The sequence below is a fragment of the Phyllobates terribilis genome, unplaced genomic scaffold (assembly GCF_046119375.1).
Source record: "Phyllobates terribilis strain yellow unplaced genomic scaffold, ASM4611937v1 Scaffold_13__5_contigs__length_258822181, whole genome shotgun sequence".
In the NCBI taxonomy this organism is placed as follows: Eukaryota; Metazoa; Chordata; class Amphibia; order Anura; family Dendrobatidae; genus Phyllobates; species Phyllobates terribilis.
In genome coordinates this window covers 117,030,931-117,056,268 of record NW_027362773.1, presented here as the reverse complement: position 1 = coordinate 117,056,268, position 25,338 = coordinate 117,030,931, and the positions used below count along the sequence as shown (strand labels likewise).

Sequence of the window (25,338 nt, the reverse complement as noted above, 5' to 3'; positions counted from 1 at the left end):
ATTCACACCAGCCTTGGCCTATTAGCACGAGGTGTTATTATTCTTGGTCAACAGACAAACAATGTTATTTTCTAAATTGTACATTCCGATTAGGACAAAATAATACTCAAAGAAAGTAGGGGAGAGAGGAAAAAAAGGCATTCCCATAAATATAGAGAATTCCCCCAAATTTGAACATAGATAATATGAACCTCCCAACGGTACAAATGAGCAACTGAATCATCCCCATGCTGGTCCAGCGTCTGATCCGTCCTCGTGGCAGATGGTCATCACTTCTGCACCAGGCATCCTGGGCGCCTATTGCACTTATTAAGCCACGACAAGGCCTCACCTGACATCATGAGGTCACGGGGCCTAGTATAAGAGCCAGAAACGTACAGGATTCTGGCTGCAGAAGTGAAGACCATCTGCCAAGAAGGACACTGGAGTCTGGGCAGCATGGAACAAATTGCACATCCTAACACCTCCCTTCCCCAATACAGATTAAAGACAGCTATTTTAATGATCCCATGACCAGATGGTTTCGTTCAACCCCTGCAGATGTAAAAGAAACCTAGCGTATTGGTTACATGCAACTATACCTTAAAATTATAAAAGAGAGGCAACAATGTGTGCATTCATGTTGCAGATCTCACCGTCTGCAATACAAAAAGTGAAATCCGCATCATAAAATTGATATACGGCCAATTTAAAAGCCGCACTGCAAGTCCACTTGACCTATGGATTTTATCCCCAGGGTTAAATATGTAAAATTGTCTCTTCAGAGAGGAAGAGGACTAGAACTCTAGTGCCACCTATAGGAAGTAGCGATCCTAATAGTCATTATTGACTCTCTAACGAGCCTTGTCACAGGACTTAGGATAAAATCCAAAACCAAATCTCAATTTGCAGACAGTGTGTTTCGGGGTACTGCCCCTCGTCAGTGCAAAGTGTGAGATCTGGTTTGGCTAGGTGAGAGGCATCTAACTGGGATCCAAGGGGTAAGGTTTCTCCTTGCGGAGAGTGACATGTCAAGGTGAGGAGACTTAAGCCCTTGGATCCCGGTCAGACGCCTCTCACCCTGCCAAGCCAGATCTCACACTTTGCACTGACAAGGGGCAGTATCCCAAAACACTGTCTGCAAATTGAGATTTTGGTTATTATCCCAAGTCATGTGACAAGGCTCGTTAGAGAGTTAATATTGACTTTTAAAGATTGCTACTTCCTATAGGTGACCCTAGAGTTCTAGTCTTCTTTGTCTCTGAAGAGAATTTGCATATTTCCCAGAGGAGCATTATGGTTTAAGTCTCCTCACATTGGCATGCCAGGCTTGACATGTCACTCTCCGCATGAGGAAAGAAATTATACAAATGGGGGGGGGGGGGGGAATAAAAATAAAGTTTTTACCATTATACTTTGTTTAAATTAGAGTATAAACCATTTATATATATATTTACATATAACGACAAAACTATTTAAAGGCCTCGTGTGGATCAGTGAAAATAAAGCTACCACACTTTGTTCAACCCCCTCTGGCTCCTCTTGAATGGGTTAACGGACAGCAAATCACGGAATGATTTTGCACGCAGAAGCGGTCCTTCTGCCATCGATGGACTTTGCAAGGGATCTTGTGAACGTTTCCCATACTGTTCAAGATTTAACTCGGAGGCTGCAATCCTAGAGTCCTTCTTAAGCATGACACGGCTAAGAAATCGTCCCCAAGACCCAGTGGAGTGTTTGCGGACATCCACCAGGCTAGAAGATAGTGAAGTGGCTTGAGGCGAAGAAGGGCAGCTAACATGGCTACCAGAAACGTGATAGGGCTGAGGATGACGTCTGGGAGTGGGTGGGCCAAGGTCCGGGAGCACATTAGACCCTCCTGGCTTGCAGCGGAATTTCAGGGCCAACTTGCAAATATATCGTTCAGTTTTCCGCCGCTGCTGGATCGCACAGAGTGGAGGCGTGCCAGAGAATGGATAGTCACAAGGAGCCATGTCATAAGTTTGGGCGAGATCAAATCGAGAAGCTGATCGCAAAAAATAACCGTCCAGAGCCCCTATGGATAGAAAATACCAGCAGACTTTTAAAATGACAAATATGGGATTATGTATACAGTAATTTCCAAACTGAACCCATTACAAGACACTAAAAAATATGGCAGGAACTCTGGCCATGACACGTCCAAAAATTGTGTGCGCGGTCACGTTAAGACCCTAAAATTGCAGCCCAAATACTTGTGCATGCACTATTGCAACCATATAGGTCATCCTGTCTCGTGCTTTACTTAAAAAGTGCACAAAATGATGCTGGGGCCAATAAGTTCTTGCTATCCATTACCTGCAGACATTGGCCTCTTCGCTGGTGCCATGCCTCCTTGTAGCTCCTTTCTCCCTTCCAGACTACAATCTATAGACCTGGGTCTCATCACAGAACTTCTATGCGGTGACATCAAGGAAACAGAAGTGTGACAAGAGATGTCACTGCAGAGGGAAGAGCAAGACGATGATGTGGAGTCCAGGTCACTTGTCTCATAGAAACCTGCAGGAGAGACAGCAAAACCAGCTCATGCATGCTAGACTTTTTTATTTACAAAAAAAAGTTAATGTTAACTATAAAATATAACTATATAAATTAACAAAGTCCTAAGTGCTTTCATTTCTTATTTGCTATAGTTACAAATTATACAAGTAATTAAACCATACCCGTCCCCATCCAGAAAACATGTACAATTGTTTTTTCACTTATCTCTGCATTCTATATTTATTTCAGCAGCACTTATTAATTTACAAGATCATTTACAGTTTCGTACGTTGTAATCCAATTGCAGTCCAATGGTTTCCACAGACTCATTGACTTGCATGGCCAAGTATGATCTGAATACTCTGGCATGTAGCGATTTCTTTCACACAAGCTATTGATACGTTATAAAGAAAACAAAACAAAAAAAAGAAAACACTGTGCACTGGCTATAATGGGTCTGTGTATGGTGCATATGGACCAATTATATGCTTGTCTGAATGAGCCTTAGGTCTGGTGGCCCAGGTCTTTAAATCAGTACACAGTGTAAAACTGGACTAATGCAAAGGTTTGCCTAACTGGATCCAGAGCTCCTCTCACATTGCATCGAGCAAGCATCCTCCATAACGGACAGTACGATGTACCAGCGTATTCCCAGTACCTGAGCTATGAGCCGACATACAGTTCCCACTCATCCTCCTTGAAAACAGAAGATCAGTCGTAACTCCAGAACTTCCCAATCTTAGTCGCGGTGCCATAGATCCAGATCCAATTCTCCGCAATGATGGAAGTTCAGTGGGAAGTAGTGGCTGAATAAAAGAGGAAATTGGTAACATTGATAATAATTTGTACTAAAATCCACTAATGCAGTTATCCAAATTATGTCTGCAATCCTTAAGTCTCAAGTTATTAACAGTGCACACCGATTATAGGCTGCAAATATGGTCTGACTGCTAAGAGACCAGTTCTATCACCACAAGACACTAAGGTTCACTATTCAGTTGATGGTTCTCTCTTACTACTGTAGTGGTAAAAGGGTGGAATGATACTGTAGTCTATGCAGCTCTGCAGAATATGTTGGCGCTGTGTAAGCAACAGAAGTAGTTAATTGTACATGGTATATGGCGGCTAGAACGTTCAAGAGATACTTTGGCCACTGGGTGGTGCAATTTTTTGCTAAATGTGAAAAAGTAAGCCAATAAAGCAAAACCCTAACTACTATAAGAGCTTTTCAAGATTCATAAACTAGACAAAGGCCAAAGTTAGCTGATGAGTTTATTAGTGTGATCCTTGGCAGAGTAGCGATTCAATTCTCTGGGCATTAAAGTATTACAACTTTTTCCTGATCAGGTCACACATAGCAAAATACAACTTCAACACAAGCTTTCTTTATAGCTGAAAACATTAAATAAATAAATAATAATACAAATTTATCATTTGTGTTTCAGTTCCATTCCAGATGCCAATATCTCTGTCTACTGACAATGAATGGAAACTTGTTTAGATCCAGAGGCTCAAGCCTCAGACTCTGTTCACATGTCACTTTATGATTTCCATTTGACTGTTCAGTTTAGAACAGATATACAGAATTTGTATCCTACGCTGTCTTGTTCAGACAGAAGCAGAGGGTCCTCAGTGATTTATATGGGGCCCGTTTGTGGTTTATTGTTAGAATAGAAGTTGTGTCCGGAAAATATTTGTACACGTAAACATCGGGTTACACACTCTTTTTACAGAGGGAGAAAAAAGTGTTTTACAGTACCAGCAAAGTGAATAAGTTTTCTGAAGTCTCATGCACATTATTGTTTTTTTCCCCTGCAGATTTACACCTAAGCATTTTCCAAGTCTGCAGTATGTCAATTCTTTCAGCATTTTTCACCTGTTCAAATGAATGGGGGGGGGGGGGATGCATCAAACGTTCCTATTTTTTTACGTAACATTTTTTTCTACAGAAAAATCTGCTACAAATACTTAACATGTGAACAATACTTCTCACAGATAAGGACTAGCTACATTGTATCAGGTTCCATCAAAGTCTGTGCTGCATGGAGTCCAGAATGATACTTTATAAACATATATTAGGCCTTGAAAAGTTCTCCCACCAGCTTCTTTTTTTCTTAGTGCGTTCATCTTGGAGGGATGTGCAGATACCAGGCACAACCCTGTTACAAATCCAGAGATGGAAAAAATCAGCTGCAGCCGCCCCAGGTGATGGTCCAGTCCAGGAGCCACCATGTATCACCTGAGTGCGACAGACAGGCAGGTAAAATCTTCATAAGATTTTATAAAAGAATAAGGGCTACGTGTATCAACATCAGACAGATGTCTTCCGCAGGCCAGGAAGACCTTCTTACTAAGATTTTACCTGCCTGGCTGTTGCACTCAGCAGAGCTTATATCACCCCTTTTTAAAGGGTCGATATTGACTTAGGATTGCTACTTCCAATAGGTGGCACTAGAGTTCAAGTCATCTTCCAATCTGAAGAGGCAATTTGCTCATTTAACTTTCAGAAGAATGCCTACAAGTCTCCTTACACTGGCAGGTTATTCCCCACAAGGAGAAATGTTACCCCTTAGGGCAGTGCTGGCGAACCTATGGCACGCATGCCAGAGGGGGCACGCAGAGCCCTCCCGGTGGGCACGTGCGCCATCGCCGCAGCACTAGCACTCCTGGACCGGACCCGTCGGGTGAGGACTCTGAGCCTGCCGACACCAGCCCTTACTTCAGCTAGATGTGCGCTTTCGGACACACATTTAGCTGAAGTGTATTGCAGCGGAGCACACGAACTTGCCAGGCCTTTGCACCCCAATACACGCTGCTGGCCAATCAGAGGCCAGTAGCTGACGTCACTGCCATGCGCCCAGTCGCGTGTATGCTGCCGTCATGCTCCCCCGTCACTAGGACGCTGGAGTCAGCTGCCGGCTACAAGAGAGGATGCGGCGCGGGAGAGGAAGGAAGGCAAGTAGGAGTGTGTATTAGGTTTACTTTTTTCATATGCGATGAACAGTGGTGCCAGCAGGATGGGGGGGGGGCAGACACATGTAATAATATATATATATTTTTTTTTTATTTATATATTACACACACACACACACGCACGCACGCACGCACGCACTGGGTGAGCATATTCTTTATTTCTGCAGTCTCACACCCCTGCTCCTTTCTGTGGCTGCTCTCCGCCCCCTGAACACCCCCCTCCATTATTGGCGATAAATAAGTTGGTTTTGGATTGCAGTTTGGGTACTCGGTCCCTAAAAGGTTCTCCATCACTGCCTTAGGGTGTCTTCACATTGCACTCAGGAATCCACTCTGTGGCCCCGTCGGGACTTGCGTCTGAACCCCCTTCAAAGCTGGAATCAGACAAATGCGACGACAGGGTCAAACTATAATGGGGCCAGCAGAGCAAACATGCACTCTGCCATGCACAATTTTCGGGCGTATACGCTTACTGGAGGTGAATACCCAGACATAATAGACATTTGCTATGCCAGCACCATTATAGTCTATGGTCCCGTCGGCACATTCGTCCAAGTCCCGTTTTGAGGGGGGTTCGGACTTGAGCCTCGAAGAGGCAACCGAACGAGTGCCTGCATGAAATGTGAAAGCAACCCAAGACCCCAGAATTTAAAAAGGGAGTTTTCTCCCACTACAGTAACACATACAGGGCTGCAAGGAATTTTTAAGCATAACTGTTCATCTGAAAATCTGTTAGCAGAATGAAGGTTATTTATTAAAAGGGTTGTGTCTTGTGGGTTATCCATATGCCCAATGCTTGAGTGTTTCAATAGCCTACAAAGGAGAAAGGAAAAACAGATGTTCCTTTTTAAAAGGCATGTTCACTTGAAGTTAAACATGCAAATTGTCTCTTTAGAGAGAAAAAGGACTTGAACTCTAGCATCACCTATTGGAAGTAGCAATCCTAAAAGTCAATATCGACCCTATAACGAGCCTTGCCACATGACTTGGGATAAAAGCCAAACCAGAATCTAAATTTGCAGACAGTGTTTCAGGGTGACTACCCCTCTTCAGTGCAAAGCAAGAGATTTCCTTTGGCTGTTTGAGAGGCTTCTGACTGGGGTCATGTTACTCTTTACATGAAGTTAGTTCAATGGGAAAGGCACAGAGTTTCCGGATTAAGGATATATGCACAGTTTTTTTTTTTGGGGGGGGGTTCTTTTGTTAGCAGATCCTCCCCAAATTCCTCCTCAAGAACTTAGTCTATAATGAACAGGGCCAGCTCCAGGTTTTTGTGGACCCTGGGCGAAAGTCTCAGTGGGTCCCTTTAAACACATACATTCATGATGCACAGATACAGCAGAGAAATATAGGTATACATGTCCCCTCATCCTTCACAAATGCACACACATAGTAGGCAGACATGCACACATGCAATACGCACATACAGGCATGCATACATACATATTTGAACACCAATTCTGAAAAACCCATATAAAAACAGATATATAGATACACACACAAAATATTTTTTAATATGGGGATTGGGGAAGCCGGCAACAAGCGTCACTCACCTGCCTCCTGGCCTGTGTCCCACCCAGCTCCAACCTCAGGTATGTGGCTGTGCAGGCCCACCGGTGTGTGTGTCACAGACATGGCCCTGGACCATCAGAGGGGCCCACTCGCCGTTGGGGCCCTTGACGCTCCCCCAGCATCTGTGCAGGGCCGCTAGCGGTGTCTGATTGCCGGCACTTCACCAGACATGGCCACCCACAGTGCACTGTGCGGCTCTGTCTGCTAGTAATGACGCAGCAGGGGCGACACACAAGCAAAATTAAAAGCACAGTGTCGACCCTGCCGTGTCATTACTAGCAGACACAGCAACTGAGCGTGGCCATGTCTGGTGAAGTGTCGGCAATCAGACACCGCCAGTGGCCCTGCAGAGATGCTGGGGGAGCGGCCAGGGCCCCGACGGCGAGTGGGCCCCACTGATGGTCCAGGGCCCCGGCACTTGCCCGAGTGCTAATTCCGGCCCTGATAATGAAGAGGTTTTGAAAAAACACCAGGTGGGAAAAATAAAGCGCATGACACTTCTTTGAAAAAGATCTTGAAGGAAACCTCTCTAAGGAGACCCTGTTCATTCAGAAGGCGGCAAACACCGCTTCAGGGTGGAAAAAAAAAATAAAGTCACACTTCCATGTGCACACTCTCTTAAAGGGAATGTGTCACTCCCCCTGGGCGGTATCAGACCTCTACTATGGCCATACAGGGTATAGAAAAGTAAGTCTATACTTACCTGTATGGCCCATAGTAGAGGTCTGATTGCAGAGAAAAGCACTTTAATCAACTCTGTTTTCCAAAGGCTTGGCGTCCCCAGGACGCCAAGCAATCCCCGCCTACCTGCTTATTATTCCCTTAAATCCCCGCCTATATGCTTAATTATCATGTCGTCCCCCCCCCCCCCCTTCCCCTGCACGTCACAGGGCCCTGGGACGTACACTGTGCTCCATGACTTCCGGCCATGTGCAAAGCACCGCTCACATACAGCGCGCTCTGCTTCATCCCGGCCCCGTCTCTGTTCCGCAGGTTTCTATTGCGCAGGCGCCGGGGAAGTCACTATCATTTTCCGGCGCCTGCGCAATAGAAACCTGCAGTGCAGGGCATAGGCAGACAGGACCGGGATGAAGCAAAGCGCGCTCTATGTGAGCGGTGCTTTGCGCATGCCCAGAAGTCAAGGAGCACAGTGCACGTCACAGGGCCCTGTGATGTGCAGGGGAGGGGGAGATATGATAATTAAGCAGAGAGGCGGGGATTTAGGGGAATAATAAGCAGACAGGCGGGGATTGCTTAAGCCTGTGGTGGAAAAAAGAATTGATTAAAAGGGGTTGTCCAGTACTTTTAAAAATATGCCAACATGTTTTAATGACAAATAGAAGCTTCTTTCTAATTACCTCCTGGTGCTGTTTCTGCCTGTGAGCAGCGCTATCATCTGTCACAGGGGGGGGGGGGGGCGACAGATTCCCTTTAAAGCCAAACAAGGACTCAAGGGTTCCCTCCTCACCCCCTATTTAAAATGGATGGTAGATTCAATGGCTTTCTGTGAAATGGACACTGGCACCAATTTATTAAGTCGTTTTTGCCAATTCTGGTGTAAAACTGTTCAGACTACTTTTGCAAATTTTTTTTTTTTTTTAGACCAGTCAGCTCTGCCAACTTTTCGAAAAGTGGTTGGAGATCAGGCAGAAAAGGTCAGCACCAAGCACCCCTGATCAATTCATCAGTATGTATACCACTTTTGTGGCTCAAATTAAGACAAAAACGCACGCTAGTCCTCTGTCCGGTGAACATTTCTGGTGGTGGCGCAAAAGATGCACCAAATTCAATAAGAGGCGCACACTTCTTTATTTGGCACATCTTAATCCAGCTCTACCTTCATTAAAACTGGGGTACAAAACACCAGTCTTCTTAATGATTCAGGGGTCTATGTAATGAAATTAGGATTTATTTTGACATTCAAGGAAAACTAGACTGGATCCCCCATGTGTCAGGAAGCCAAACGCCTGGTGCAAGCACAGGTTTTGGAAAGTCATGGTAGTCAAGGATTGTAAGTGCCACCTTTTAACCCTGAGTGATAGGAAGACTTTGTCCTGTAATTAGGCAAAGTCTCTGCACACACCTTACACAAACATACAGCTCTTATACAAATAGTGAGATACAGGTACCTAGAAAGGATCTGATTGTGACCTTCCTAAAAGTGCATTGGAGGATAAAAACATTTCCTGTGCATTTCTGCTACTGTGTCATCTCCGTAGAGTGTAAGCTCTTGGGTTTTATATATATATATATATATATATATATATATATATATATATATATATATATATATAAAAACACAATACATGTATTATACAGCTTGTAGCTATAATTTAAGTGGCAGGATCATCATCCGTAGGCTACAGGTGGACTCACCTCTCGGTCGTCGCTTTGCTCCATGTGATGTGCAGACTGGTCTAGTTCTTGACCATCTGTTCTGGCCCATGTAGATGACTGGTATTGACGGGGCTGGTTGCTGCTGACAATGTCAGATGGTTCTGAGATCTGTCTCCTTGAAGCTTGTTGGGCTACTTTTCTTGTATGACGTTTGGCCTGAGCCCCTTCTATCAGATCTTGGTTGAAGCTATTGGATTCTGGACTGTAGTCTTGTTCTAGATCTTCTGGAGGACTCATCTCTTGAAAGTTTTCTAGCTTACATCTTCTCAGTCTGACAAGAACCTCCTCCTGGATGTTCTCCAGCTCTAAACTTCTACATCTTGTCTGATCCAGGTCCAGATTATTTCTTTTACCACTTTGCCTTTTGGGCTGTTCTCCTTCCTCTGAACTTCCCTGCCCCTCCAGGACCCCCCTAACACTCTCCTCTATCTCTAGTCTCATCACATGGAGCTCCTGCAGACTTGCAGTGGTCACCTCCAGCAATCTGTTCACCCATGCACGATCACATCGGATATGAGCAGGAGTCTGTGCCCTCATAGTGAAGCAAATCACACCTGGATGGATGGATGATGGAAGCTGGTTCTGATCAGTCCTTCTTTATAACTCCTCGGTCATGTATCCAAGATCAGCAAGACTGCAGCCTGAAGAGCAGAGCATGGAGTCCAGAGCTGAGCTGGTAGCAGACCCCAGGGGCTGAGCAGCCAATCACAGCTTGGGAGTAATTGGATCCTGGATGTCACAGTCTGAACAATCACTTTCCGGATGCCAGCACTCGGACAATGAGAGGAGATTGCAGATTTGCAGCCTGCACTGCTCCTTGTGCTGTTATCAAAGATCAGCTGCACAGGCAGGGAGGGAGGGAGACACCCGGAGTGGTCTGCCCCAATTGCAAAGCCGCAGCCCTGCGCCCACAATCTGCGCCCTCTGATCTCTGCTGCCTTTGTCCGCGCTCGGCGCCGGGGATTTAAACTCAGTGACGTCACAGCGGGTGGAAACCTGAAGCCTCAAATCACAGAGTGGGGGACTGAGCAGCACAGGCAGGTGGAGGAGAGGAGCACTATACTATATAGCTGCATGCGTGGATAGTTAGATTTTTGCTATTTTTTTTTTTCTATACAATATATAGTATTGATGTGTGTGTATATATATTTTTTTTCTTTATACTTTTATTTTTTTCATACTATATATTGATGTGTGTATATGTAATATTTTATACACAATATATTTTTCGTACAATATACATTACTGGTATGTGTGTAAAAATATATATAAACTTATTTTTTTACATACAATATATACTATTGGTATATGTAATATATATTTATTTATTACTATAATGCCATTTATTCCATGCTGCTTTACATGTAAAATACACATAACAAAAAACAGGTACAATAATCATGAACAATACAAGTCACCGACTGGTACAAGAGGAGAGTGGACCCTGCCCGTGAGGGCTCACAGAGTATATATATATATATATATATATATATATATATATATATATATGTATAATCAAAAAGATTGGCAGCAGGGGCCAAACTAAAAAGCAGATGATGGGTGCCAGTCTGCAGGTTGCAGCCCAGTAACCTATTACTATAAGTACAGTAAAGCAGGCATTTGCTTGACAATGGCTCTTTTGATCTGAAATGCTGTTTTTTTACACTCATTGCAACTTAAAAGTTTGTTCACTTTTATGATATTCCTATAGTGTGCTGACTGGTTTTTTTTTTTTAACACTTTTCTTTCTTTTTTCATACACTATATATTATTGGTGTGTGTGCTGCCGTTTACAGTATCAGCACTGTACACATTAGAAGAAATCTCCTGCACGTGCTGTGGAATATTTCCACAGTGTAAATTCACAGCACTGCAGGTTTGAGAGCCGAATCGTGCAATTTATGCTCTGGATGTTCTTCTGACTTTCACCCTTTGCAGTGCATATGGTAAAATGTGCACCTCCCCTGCACCAGGTCCATAGTAATTACATACCTTAGGAAGGAAGGCTATAAAGGCTGCCCACCTACCATGCAGGATTTACAATACTGGTGTGTGTACATGTATACATCTGCGGCTGTAGTTCTGAACATTATGCAGTGCAATGTGTCTTTTGTGGACTGGAAGGAGGCGGTTCTGCTGCTTTGTGCCCTGTCTCCTATATAAACCACTTCTGTCTGCAGCACAGAAGCAAAAAGCATAGCCCAGGGCTATATACTTGTGTAAGCCCTTTATTATGCAATGAACAAAAGCAGGATTGAAACAAAGGCAATGGCAGGTGAACAGCTGAGACAGGTCATCATCACACTACCTGCCATGCCACAGCTCTGCTGCTCTTATCTAGGGAAAAGATTATTGCAATCAGTGCTATATCAGCCAGGATTAAATAAAGCTATATTCACACTGCGCATTGGGGTTTACAGTTGCAAATGTTGATTCTTAAAAAATAACATGCCCTACAGAATATTTGTTTTTTTTATACAGTTGAATCATTTACTATTGTTAGGTTTGCAGGCTAGACAATGGCAAACTGGGTGGGGGGCTAGCACAGTAGGTGTCATAGGAATTGGAGGGGCAGCTGACATCACATGTACTGATACCTGCCAAGTCCTGTGCGTGAGAATGGGGCAGGTGCACACTATCTCCCCGTAAGTGTGTGATTGTCCGGTATCGTGCACATTTCCCATTGTAGAGGTGATGTCCTCCACCACTTCTCTCTCCATGCGGAAGTGAGCTGAGCAAATTTTAGTTATAAAAGGAGGTATATCAGGAGTGTTGGTAAAGGCTGAAGATTCCTAGAGCTACATGTGGCACTTTCGGAAGTGGAGAATGCAGGTACAATTCAATGTGGCCATCACTGGCACAGTTTGATAACTTTTGTGATATTTCCGCAACAGACTGCAAAAACTGCATTTGTAGTTTCTTCATAAGGACTGGACAGACCAAGTCTAATGAGCTAAGGCTATGTTCACACTAAGGTTTTTTAAAGACTAAATCCTCACCAAATCTCAAATGTTTTTAGGGCTTATTCATGCTTTAGTATTTGGTCCATATTTTTCATCAGTGTTTGTATGCCAAAACCAAGAGCGGAACGTACAGAGAAAAACTATAACTGAAAGATTGACACCTGTTCTGTGTTTTGGAGACACTCCTGGTTGTGGCATTCATATACTGATGTGTCAATAAAGCATTAGGGGTTTTTGGAGCAGAAACTGAGCTGAAGCTCTCCGAAGCCTCATTAAAAACACAAAACTCCTCCAAAAACTTGCAGCTTCTACTAAAAAAATGAAGCAAAAAGACTTCGGGCCCGATTCATCATTTGTCATTTATTGGAGTCCCTTTTCTTTTATTTGTGTTTTGGAATTCATTGTCATTTTTTGCACCAAATTCTTCAAAATAGTGCAAAAAATCCATGAATTTGGCGCAAAATAAAACAAAAATGCTATTTATTTTTATCTTAACTTTTTTTTTGACCGTTTTAGTACCAAAAGTCACAAAAATGCACCAAAATTGAGAACTCCTTCAGAAACCTTACTCCAGGCAGGGACTGTAGTGAGATGCGACAAAAAAATGCAACATTTGGTAAAAATCGCATTTCATGAATCGGTCTAAAACCTCTGGATAAGCAAAGTAGCCGAGGAAAAATAAAAAAGCATTAAAGGGAACCTGTCACCAGCTTTTTCCCATATAACCTACAGCCACCACCTTTCAGGTCCATGTGACAGAATTCTATAATGCTGCATATTAGCCACGAAAGGCAAACAAAAGACATTTTTTTTATCCTCCCCTACGGGGCGGTCTGAGGGGCATCACTGGTCTTTCCTTCTCTGCATAGTGTGGATGACACTTCCTACTTCATCAATACAGTGTTCCCCCCCCCTTCCGGCTTCTGCGCAGGTGCACTTCTCTGCCCTGCTGAGGGCAGAGCGAAGTACTGTAATGTGCATGCGCCAGAAAAGGCCAAAGCATGCCAGCGCATGTGCATTATAGTACTTTACTCTGCTCTCGGCAGGGCAGAGAAGTTCGCAGAAGCGTGAAGGGGAACACTATAGACGACGTAGGATGCGTCATCCACACTAAGCAGAGAAGGAGGATGGCATCGCAAGACGATAGGAGGCACCGGATGCAGATCAGAGACGCCCATCGGACCGGACCCTGCCGCTGGTGAGTATAATAAAAGGGTTCTTTTTTGCCTTGCATCCAAATTGGAGTCAAATATACAGCATTATTGAATACTGCCACAAGGGGCTGAAAGGTGGTGGCTGTAGGTTATATGGGAAAAACTTGGTGACATGTTCCCTTTAAAAAAGAGAGAACTTAAAAAGTGGTGCAAAATGTATAAAGAATAAGATGAGATTACTAAAGCCACAAATTAATCCAGAAAACTGGGAGGAACAAAAATTATGAATTGGGGCCAAAAACGTAAAAAAAAATAAAGGCCACTTAAAAAATGGCAGAAAAGATATAGAGAATAAAGCGTACATAGTAATACCACTAAAAAAGGAGATGTGTCTGTCAGTACACAGGGATTTGTATGTATTGTACTTTGTGGGGGAGGGGCAGCAAGCTGAATCTTTTTTTCCAGGTGGAAGATACGTCCTTAAGTAAATATGCCCAATTGAGTTCAATATAACCTTAATTTGCTTATATAGTTATGTGCAATTATTATGACTGTATAATTCTGATTTTAGTACATTTGATGACATTTTTCCCATATGGGTAATTAATAACCAGATATGGACTGTAGCAGTAATAGTGGAAACTACCATTCTCATGGGTTATCAACAACTACGTTTTATCACCATCATATTACCACCATAGAAATGTATATTTACAAAATAGCCGGTGCAGTGATACATTGTGTGTTAGCACATTGAGATGACACACATATATAGCTATTCCCCTATGCAGTTGAAAGTGAGCTGCTACAGGACTCCCAACAACTTTTAGAGGATAAAGGAACCATCCCCCACCTAAGGAAGACTTAAAAGTGATGTGACCCTCCCCATTTCTCCTACACAGACCAAGAAATTGTGCTGACATGTTGACTAAAGTGCACCCTCCCTGTAATTCCTGCCACAGGTTATGCACTCCTCTGGTAAGCTTTGCTTTATCTTCAATGTCTGAATAACCTCAAAGGCCCCAGCAACTGAAAAGCTATAAAGCTGCCAACCCCTATCACCACCAGTGCTTCATAATGGGCTCCAATCACTAAAGTGAGATAGTATAAGAAGCATTTATCCCCCTGTGTGGTGGGGCAAAAATCCAGCAGGGAGACATCTTGCCTCCAAAAGTCTAACAAAGTTGATTTAATATTTAGCATTTTTCTAGAAAATACTCCGCTCATAGGCTTGACGGAACCTTCAAAGATTTAGGGTAGGAAGGATCTTAGGCAGAATTGTCAGTGACTATGCTAAGGGCAGGTGCAGATGACCGTATGATCGGTCTGAGTGCGATCTGACAAAACATCGGATCGCACTCTGACCAATGTTAATCTATGGGGCCGTGCACATGTCAGATTTTTTTTTCCTTGGACAGAGTCTATCCTAGGAAAAGAATTGCATGTCCAAGTTTGATCCGATATTCGGATCGTACTCAGACAGGCAAGTCAATTAGTGCGTGGAAACCATCGGACTGTGCTGTCCCATTATTACATAGTATTATGATATATATAGCACTGTCCCTTACATAGTGTATTCTCGTTATTTCTGTTAGACAGCGCCCCCCTTTTTATTACATAGTGCCCTCTCTTGTTAGATATAAAATGACAGCTCCATCAAATAATCTTTCCTATGCTCCATCATCAGTCATTTCAGTTTATATCTAATGAGAGAAGACGCTATATAATGAACAGGGTGCTATAAATAACAAGAATGTGATATATAAGGGACGGTGCTGTACGTAATGAGAGAGTGCAGTGTGTAATAAGGGACTGCTATAAACAATGAGAGGAGACTGTATAGATAGATAGATATAATCTGTAGCTTTGTTGCCATAAAAGAAGGGGGCCCAAACACCTTTCTTGCACAGGGGCCCCAAGCTGTCAGTGTCCGCCACTGGGATAGAACACTGGGATAGAACACTGGGATAGAACACTGGGATAGAACACTGGGATAGAACACTGGGATAGAACACTGGGATAGAACACTGGGATAGAACACTATGTAATAACAGGGCCCTAGAATTCCGCATGATAAACTCTGACAAATTCTAGTAATGTCACAGACATGGAGGTATGTTGAGATATTAGTATGTTTATTTACAGTTTTGGACTTTGTATCTGCTGCACCTACTTTTATGTAGCAACTGATAAGTAGTCACAGCTGGCCAGTCCTACAGGGGGTCACATTTAACAAGTGGGCACTTTAAAATAAGGAACTACATATGATAGCCTAACATTCTAAGGGACTGTGCACATTTGTCGATTTTTATATATTTATTTATTTTTTAATGTGCAGATTTGTTACAAAGCGTAAAGGATTTTCTGATGCCAGCAAAGTGAATGAGAGTCCTGAAGTCTCTTGCACACGTTGCTTATTTTTTCCTTGCAGATTTAAATCTGCAACATGTCAATTCTTTCAGCGTTTTTGCTGCAGATTTCACCCATACTAATGAACATGGAAAAATCTGCACCAAAAACGCATGTAAAAATGCACCTTTTTTACCCAACATTTTTCCTGCCTAGAGATGCAGAAATGGTGCAAAAATTTCTGCACCCAATTCCTAACGTGTGCACATACCCTTACAGCCAAACATTGAGCTACCTGGTTCATGATACCCTGCTGCCTCATATTGTTTTCTGTTATTAAATTTGTGATATTTGTTTTTTTATAAAGTTTGCAAAAAAATCACAACTTTAGTGATCTAATCACAGCTTCTGTTCTGTAGAAAATGAAGCTTAATCACATATGCTATCCGGAGTGCTCTGTACACCCATGGTGTGGCCAATAGCCATAGTGCACTGTTCCAGCCACTGGTTTTGCATGCCCCGCCTCCCTTATTGGAGATTAACAGTGCTGGCTTGCCTGGCGGGAGCACTGTCAATCACCAGTGAGGGAGGAGGGGCATGCAAATCCAGTGGGTGGAACAGTGCACTGTGGCTCTTGGCCACACCAAGGGTGCACCATGTAGACTGATTAGCATAATTGAATTTAATTTTCTACAAAATGAAGGCACCCATCAGAAAAGTAAATATTCGCTTTTTAGACTATACTCTCTACAAGGCTATATGCTTAGTTTGTAACTTAAGCTTGGACTGATTGACTGCCTTTAAGACTAATTTTAGATATTAAAAACATAAAAGCTAATTTTCAAGTAACTGGACAATATTTTACATTAGACGAACGCAAGTATACATTATGTTTTTATAAGGGCCTAGTGTCTTTAAAGAGGACCCGAACACACAGTGTAATAGTGGCTGCAAAGTGCAACAAAATGTGTTTGTTTATTTTTTATTTCACCTCTCCATTGTGGAGATATTGGCAATTAAAGTATTTGGTGCCTAAGGAGTTAAATCCTTTTTTTACTGGGGGCGTGTACTATTTCCCTCTGTATGATGTTGCCCAATCATAAGCAGGCAGCAACACTCAGGAGAAAAAGAAAACACCCCCACCATAGCTCAGAGAAGGTTTCCAAGTGTGTGTGATGTAATGATACAGCTTTGATCTCCCGGTCTAAACTCCTGCATGATTAGAAAGTGCTGGTAGATTAGAGCACAGATGACTAACACCTTTCAGATATGGTCCCTGTGGGGGGAGGGACAGTACAGCCGAGTTTAGCTGTGTCACATTACAAACCCTTCTATCAGCTCTTCTCTTCTTATAGCACGGCCACCTCTGCTGTACTGCACCTTTCCCCTCACTGCCTGCCTGGAGCTGTGTCTGTAATCACACTTATGTCTGTTATACTCAAATATGCTTTAACTACAACACGCATAAGTGTGACTCATCTCCAGACAGGCAATGTGGGGGGAGAGGCAGTACAGCAGAGCTTACAGTGCTATGAGAGAGCTGACAGAAGGGTTTGTAATGTGACACAGCTTTACTCAGCTGTGCTATCCCTCCCCCACAGGGACCTTAATAATAATAATCTTTATTTATATAGCGCCAACATATTCCGCGGCGCTTTACAATTCAGAGGTTCATATACAACAGTCATAATTAACATAGCTAAAGATAATACAATAATTAAAGAAAAAATAATGACGACCCTGCTCATAAGAGCTTACAATCTACAATGAGGTGGGGGTGACACAAAGTACAGGGGCTTATTTACAATGATGGTCCAGCCATCTTGAGGGGATGAGGGATAGATAAAGGCTGCATGAGCTCGTCACCAGCCAGTATTTGTAGTGTTTTTCTGCGCGGTGGAGTTTGGTGGAGACTTATGTTTGGAAAAATAATGAATGGGCTATAAAAATATAAAAGGACTTTGATTAGGGAACGTGAAAGGCCACCCTAAACAGGTGCGTTTTTAGGGAGTGCCTAAAACTGTGTAAGTTGTGGTGCGTTCTAATTTCTTGAGGTAGAGCATTCCAAAGAATAGGTGCAGCTCGGGAGAAGTCTTGGGAGTGGGAGGTACGGATTAGTGCGGATGTTAGTCGAAAGTCGCTTGTGGAGCGTAGAGAACAGGTAGGCCGGTAAACAGAAATGAGGGAGGAGATGTAGGGGGGTCCTGCACTGTGGAGAGCTTTGTGGGTGAGAACAAGCAATTTAAATTGGATCCTATAATGTATGGGCAGCCAGTGCAATGACTGGCACAGAGCGGAAGCATCTGAGTAACGGTTAGCCAAATAGATGACCCTGGCTGCAGCATTAAGGATGGACTGGAGAGGGGAAAGTCGAGTGAGGGGGATGCAGTTAATAGAGAGTTACAGTAGTCAAGGCGGGAGTGGATCAGGGCAACAGTGAGAGGTTTTTGTTGTTTCCAAGGTGAGAAAGGGGCAGATTCTAGATATTTTCTTGAGGTGCAACTGACAAGAGTGGGCAAGAGATTGTATATGGAAGGTGAAGGAAAGATTGGTGTCAAACACAATGCCCAGACAACGCGCCAGCTGGCTCAGCGTTATTGTGGTGCCACACACTGAGAGGGAGATGTCAGATTTAGGGAGGTGAGTAGACGGCGGGAGCAGGAGAAGTTCGCTTTTGGAAAGGTTGAGTTTCAGATAGAGAGCGGACATGATGTTGGAAACTGTGGCCAGAGTATAGAAATCTTCACCGCACACTCTGGAGATTCAATGCAAAAGTTTTAATGAGATTTAGAAAACCATGCAAGTGGCAGACAAAATACAGTTCTTTTGTTTAGAGGCGACTTTATGTTTCGGCCCACTCCTGGGCCTTGCTCACATAGTCGCTCTGGGGAAGGCTGTGATGGTCCAAACCGTATGAGAGAAATCCCTGTGGGGATGTATATAGAGTTGAGTCCTTATGGGTAATGGCAATAAGGGTGCTCCTGCACCTCCTGTGTGCGGTGAAAATTTCTATACTCTAGTGATTGTGGAGTCCGCAACTCCCTTCCACCTGCACCTCACCCTATAGCTGTGTGCACGCCAATTTTTGTAATGAAAACTGCGGCCAGACAGTCACTGGTGTTCTGTAGTACCGTGGGGGTAAGGTCAGGGGATGAGGTGTATAGTTGTGTGTAATCAGCAATAAAGATGCTACTGAAAGCTGAATTTGCTGATGGTCTGTCACATCGGGGCTGTGTAGAGAGAGAAGTGGGCCAAGGACTGAACCCTGACGAACCCCAATAGTGAGAGGAAATGGGGAAGAAGTGGAGCCAGCGAATGATACACTGAAAGAGCGGTCAGATAGGTAGGAGGAGAACCAGGAGAGAGCAGTGTCCTTTATGCCAATTAAGTGGGGCATAGAGAGTAGGAGGTGGTGGTCAACGGTGTCGAAACCTGCAGAGAGGTCAAGAAGAATGAGCAGAGAGTAGTCACCATTACGTTTTGCTGTCAGAAGGTCATTGGTTACTTAGATGAGTGCAGGGGGCGGAAGCCGGTCTGTGATGGGTCTAGAAGAGGGTGAATAGAGAGGTATCGGATAAGGTCGGACTAGACCAGGCGCTCCAAGAGTTTATCTGACAAGTGTGAGTCATCTGTGCCCTAATCTTCCAACACTTTCTAATTGTGTAACAGATTACACCAGGAAATCAGAGCTGTATCATTACATCTCACACATGGAGAAACTGGGGGAGTTGGGGGCGTGTTCTTTTTCTGCTGTGTTGCAACCTGCTTATGATTGGTCAGAATCATACAGGGAGAAGAAGTACACGCCTCTTGAGAAAAAAAATATTTGAAACACCCATTTGTATTTAAGAAAAGTTAACTCATTAAATGTCAAATATTTTAATTGCTAATATCTCCGCAACAGTGATGTGAAATTAAAGAAAAAAAAAGTTATGCCCAGTTCAACATGAAAAAAATTAGCGAAAGGTCCTCTTTAAAGAATAAATGGTAACTAAGAAATTAAAAAAGAAACAAAATTCCAAATTCTAATCTAAGAACATTCTGACTCACATTCATGGTGACTGAATAGGACACATGTTACTAACATCACTTGTCACTCTTTCACCATGACACACTTTTTTTTGCACTCCAGGAAATCTATCAGTCACATGCTAATTACCTTTTTTTTCTGTGCAGAGTTCAGCTGACAGGTGGCTGCAGCCCCTATCCTTGGTGCCTTCAAAGAAGACCCCAACATCTGTGGCTGGCAAACTGGAACCATTACTGCAGTTCAATGGGCCGTATGTGGCTGGTATTTTGGTGAGCATCCATAGCAGGCGTTCTGGGTGGCATCAGAAGCTGGCATCCTGAAAGGAATCTGGAGGCTTTTTAGAAACTTAAAGGCAGATCCACAGCTGTCATCCATATTTTATGAAGGGGCTGAAACAATGCAAGTTCAATGACCACAAGCAGAGATCTTTTTTTTTTTTTTTTTTTTTTAAGAAGAAAACTCATACATAAAGTTTCTAAGAAAATTGTGTAACATTTCTTTTGTTGCATAAGCTTTATATGCTGAAATTGGAATACTCCTTTAATAACAACATATGTATGTATATGCACTGTATGGCTTTTTCATGCTTCTTCTATGGAGCTCAGTCATAGTAATTATCATTTTGAGCGCTCCTAATCATTCGGATCGAAAACCTGCTTTTTTTTTAAATTTCTGACAAAATCCCATATGTTAGATGTTTGGGTTTTTTTTTGCGTAAACTTGATCCACAAAAAAACTCCTGTGTATATATATAAATTAGTTATATGTTCTACAGGTATATGTGAAAGACAACAACAGAAAGTGTAAAGGAAACAAGGATGTCTGAATGAGGCCTAACCTGATAAACATCCACTGCTAAAACGAAGGCTGGTCGGTTTCATGCGTCAATTATTTTTCTTGCATTTTTTTTTCTTCTTATGCTACATCCATTTTTGGTCCCGAGTCAGTCCTTGTTTCATCCGTTTTTTTTATGTATGATGAAAAAAATCCTAGCTTCTCATTCCCATTAAATGGCAAAATACAGACAGATCACAGAGGACATCCACGTGTTTATTTATTTAACTTTTTTTTTTTTGTGGAGTGATTGAAACAGAGATCTATAAAATGGCACATTAATAGAACACGGACTGACTACAATCAGTCTGTAAAAATAACAGAAAACATACAGCACAGACCAAAAGTTTGGACACTCCTTCTCATTTAAAGATTTTTCTGTATTTTCATGACTATGAAAATTGTACATTCACACTGAAGGCATCAAAACTATGAATTAACACATGTGGAATTATATACTTACCAAAAAAGTGTGAAACAACTGAAAATATGTCTTATATTCTAGGTTCTTCAAAGTAGCCACCTTTTGCTTTGATGATTGCTTTGCACACTCTTGGCATTCTCTTGATGAGCTTCAAGAGGTAGTCACCGGAAATGGTCTTCCAACAATCTTGAAGGCGTTCCCAGAGATGCTTAGCACTTGTTGGCCCTTTTGCCTTCACTCTGCGGTCCAGTTTACCCCAAACCATCTCGATTGGGTTCAGGTCTGGTGACTGTGGAGGCCAGGTCATCTGGCGTAGCACCCCATCACTCTCCTCCTTGGTCAAATAGCCCTTACACAGCCTGGAGGTGTGTTTGGGGTCATTGTCCTGTTGAAAAATAAATGATGGTCCAACTAAACGCAAACCGGATGGAATAGCATGCCGCTGCAAGATGCTGTGGTAGCCATGCTAGTTCAGTATGCCTTCAATTTTGAATAAATCCCCAACAGTGTCACCAGCAAAGCACCCCCACACCATCACACCTCCTCCTCCATGCTTCACGGTGGGAACCAGGCATGTAGAGTCCATCCGTTCACCTTTTCTGCGTCGCACAAAGACACGGTGGTTGGAACCAAAGAGGTCAAATTTGGACTAATCAGACCAAAGCACAGATTTCCACTGGTCTAATGTCCATTCCTTGTGTTCTTTAGCCCAAACAAGTCTCTTCTGCTTGTTGCCTGTCCTTAGCAGTGGTTTCCTAGCAGCTATTTTACCATGAAGGCCTGCTGCACAAAGTCTCCTCTTAACAGTTGTTGTAGAGATGTGTCTGCTACTAGAACTCTGTGTGGCATTGACCTGGTCTGTAATCTGAGCTGCTGTTAACCTGCGATTTCTGAGGCTGATGACTCTGATAAACTTATCCTCAGAAGCAGAGGTGACTCTTGGTCTTCCTTTTCTGGGCGGTCCTCATGTGAGACAGTTTCTTTGTAGCGCTTGATGGTTTTTGCAACTGCACTTGAGGACACTTTCAAAATTTTCCCAATTTTTCGGACTGACTGACCTTCATTTCTTAAACTAACGACGGCCACTCGTTTTTCTTTACTTAGCTGCTTTTTTCTTGCCATAATACAAATTCTAACAGTCTATTCAGTAGGACTATCAGCTGTGCATCCACCAGACTTCTGCACAACACAACTGATGGTCCCAACCCCATTTATAAGGCAAGAAATCCCACTTATTAAACCTGACAGGGCACACCTGTGAAGTGAAAACCATTTCCGGTGACTACCTCTTGAAGCTCATCAAGAGAATGCCAAGAGTGTGCAAAGCAGTCATCAAAGCAAAAGGTGGCTACTTTGAAGAACCTAGAATATAAGACATATTTTCAGTTGTTTCACACTTTTTTGTTAAGTATATAATTCCACATGTGTTAATTCATAGTTGATGCCTTCAGTCTGAATGTACAATTTTCATAGTCATGAAAATACAGAAAAATCTTTAAATGAGGTGTGTCCAAACATAGGTGGATTATAATGAGGGCAATCCGGGCGACCGCCCGGGGCCCCGAGCCTGCAGGGGGCCCGCGGCTCCGGGCGGGGTGTCTAATGCCGGATTGCCCTCATTATATGTGCGGGCCGCCACGGCACAAACCGGTGGCAGTGGCGGGAGGGGGGGCCCCGGACCGCTCCCCCAGCAGCGGCCGCCGCTACTTCTTAATCAGCCGGGCCAGCACTGCAGCAGTTAACTTCCCTGTGCTGGCCCGGCCGCGTCACTGCTAGGAGACACGGCCCTGTGCGCGGCCGTGTCTCCTAGCTCTGACGTCACGCAGTGCGCCCCGGCCTGCATTGCTGCAACAGAGAAGAGAGAGAGCAGGCAGGAGGAATGGAGCCGGGGGATGGTGTGTGTGTGTAGATGTGTGGGCCGGTGTGCGTGTGTGGGCAGGTGTGCGTGTGTGGGCAGGTGTGCGTGTGTGGGCAGGTGTGCGTGTGTGGGCAGGTGTGCGTGTGTGGGCAGGTGTGCGTGTGTGGGCAGGTGCGTGTGTGTGTGGGCAGGTGCGTGTGTGTGTGGGCAGGTGCGTGTGTGTGTGGGCAGGTGCGTGTGTGTGTGGGCAGATGTGTGTGTGTGTGTGTGTGTGTGGGTGGGCAGGTTAGAAAGTCTTGCCCTGTTGAACACTACACCTGACTTGAGGCCACCACCTCTTGGTTGTCCAATGTTCTTGCTTCTCTAGGGCTCTTCTCAGATATTCATTATACCAGCTCCCCAGAATACCAAAGCTAGGGTGGGTGACCGCGAGCCCTGGTGGTGGTCATAACTGCGGCCACCCAGGGGCAATACTCCATAACAACAATCCCCTGAGGAGGTGGTGTAGGATGTAAGGACCTATTCACACTACATTCAGCGCTGCATTCAGGTCTTTACACAAGGCTTACAACTGAATCCCTGAAATTCAGGATTGTGCTGTCTGAAATGAGACATCTGAAAGCCGAGCAAATGGAGCCTAAAGATTCAGACTTTAGCCTCGGTTTGCCTTTGTTCAAATCAATGGCTATGTCAAGGCACATCTGAATGACATTTTTCAGGGATTTAGATAGAAGCCTGGAAAGAGGAGATGAATGCATTGCAAAATAAAGTGTGAATAGGCCCTTATATCTGGAGTCTTGATATTGATGCCACATGCATTTTACTTGTTTTTAACTTAAAAAAAAAAAAATACACACAAATTATACACACACACACACTATACATACACACACACACACACACACACACACACACACACACACACAGATGTGTGTGTGTGGGCAGGTGTGTGTGTGTGTGTGTGTGTGATGTCTGTGTTTGTGTGTGTGTGGGCAGATGTCATTGTGTGATGTCTGTTTGTATGTATTTTTGTGTTTCAAATGTGTTTATGCGTGTCTGTATATGTTTGTGTGTGTGCATGACTGCATGCGGCCTCCTGCTGAGTATAGTTGGCGCCGTGCGGCCTCCTGATGTCTCTGGGGGGGCGCAGTGCGGCCCCCCGCTGTGTATAGATGGCGCCATGCGGCCCCCCGCTGTGTATAGATGGCGCCATGCGGCCCCCCCGCTGTGTATAGATGGCTATGTGCGCCCCCCCGCTGTGTATAGATGGCTATGTGCGGTCCCCCGCTGTGTATAGACGGCGCCGCGCGGCCCCCCGCTGTGTATAGATGGCTACGTGCGCCCCCCGCTGAGTATAGATGGCTACGTGCGGCCTCCTGCTGTCTCTGGGGGGAGCGCCGTGCGGCATCTTTACTCAGCAGGAGGCCGCACGTAGCCATCTATACGGCGCCATCTATACACAGCGGGAGGCCGCACGGCGCCATCTATACACAGCGGGAGGCCGCACGGCGCCATCTATACACAGCGGGAGTCTCAGTGCTTTGCAAGAGCAGTCAATAAATTCTGCTTGACTAATTCTGAGCACCATAAAGTCTGGTTCGCTTCTAACCTGCTGTCTTCATTTTCAGCTTGCTGAATTCTAACTCATTTACTGTCATTCGAGACGATGCCTTTGCTGGTCTCTTTCACCTTGAATACCTGTAAGTGCTCCACTTAATGTCATATTTTTGATTCTGTTCTTCTTCATCTTATGGCATGTGCAATTGTATGAGCAAGTATTCATATGAATTTATGACCTACTTAAACCTTCGAGGACCTTAAATTTTATTCAATCAAATTTTTTTCCAGTTTAAAACTATGGGACATATATGTGCCTTGGTCCTCCAAAGGGTTTTTAAAGGGGCTGCAAACATAAATACGAAAAAAATAATTCAATTAGTGCTTTTTGTGTTCATTTAATTTTTATTTGAAGTCCATTTTTTTTATATACCTTGAAATTAAGCCCTACCCCATGGAATGAAGCCCTACCTACATGACATCTGAGAGCTACATGGATCCCGCTTGTGAGGTGCCTGTCCGTCACTACTATTCAGTTTTGGGGTCCACTCACTAAGCCATATATTCTCTCATGCAAGAGAATAGGGCCAATTATGCTAATGACACTCGGCTCAAACTCTGTCAGAGCTTCAACTGAGTGTGATCCGATTCTCTTGCAGCACAGATATGGAGAAGACGGAGAACTTACTTTCTCCATCTTCTCCATAGTCTCTGTGAGTGTTCATCAG

General features: G+C 43.8%; 1 protein-coding gene across 1 annotated transcript; it reads right to left on the bottom strand.

Annotated features, from left to right (window-relative positions):
• Positions 1 to 1,208: 1,208 nt before the first annotated feature.
• On the bottom strand, positions 1,209 to 10,282 carry LOC141174564 (uncharacterized). The gene is made up of 4 exons (XM_073659502.1): positions 9,421 to 10,282; positions 3,158 to 3,305; positions 2,317 to 2,517; positions 1,209 to 2,035 (listed from the first exon to the last, which is right to left on the bottom strand). The coding sequence occupies exons 1-4, from the start codon at positions 9,976 to 9,978 to the stop codon at positions 1,488 to 1,490; spliced, it is 1,455 nt and encodes a 484-aa protein (XP_073515603.1). The 5' UTR covers positions 9,979 to 10,282; the 3' UTR covers positions 1,209 to 1,487.
• Positions 10,283 to 25,338: the final 15,056 nt, after the last annotated feature.

Coding starts and splice junctions, on each gene's coding strand:
- LOC141174564 (XM_073659502.1), bottom strand. CDS start 9,978: ATGAGGGCACAGACTCCTGCTCATATCCGATGTGATCGTGCATGGGTG. Junction 3,306..9,420: donor AGCAAAGCGACGACCGAGAG/GTGAGTCCACCT, acceptor TCTTTTATTCAG/CCACTACTTCCCACTGAACT. Junction 2,036..2,316: donor GAAGAGGCCAATGTCTGCAG/GTAATGGATAGC, acceptor TTCTATCCATAG/GGGCTCTGGACGGTTATTTT.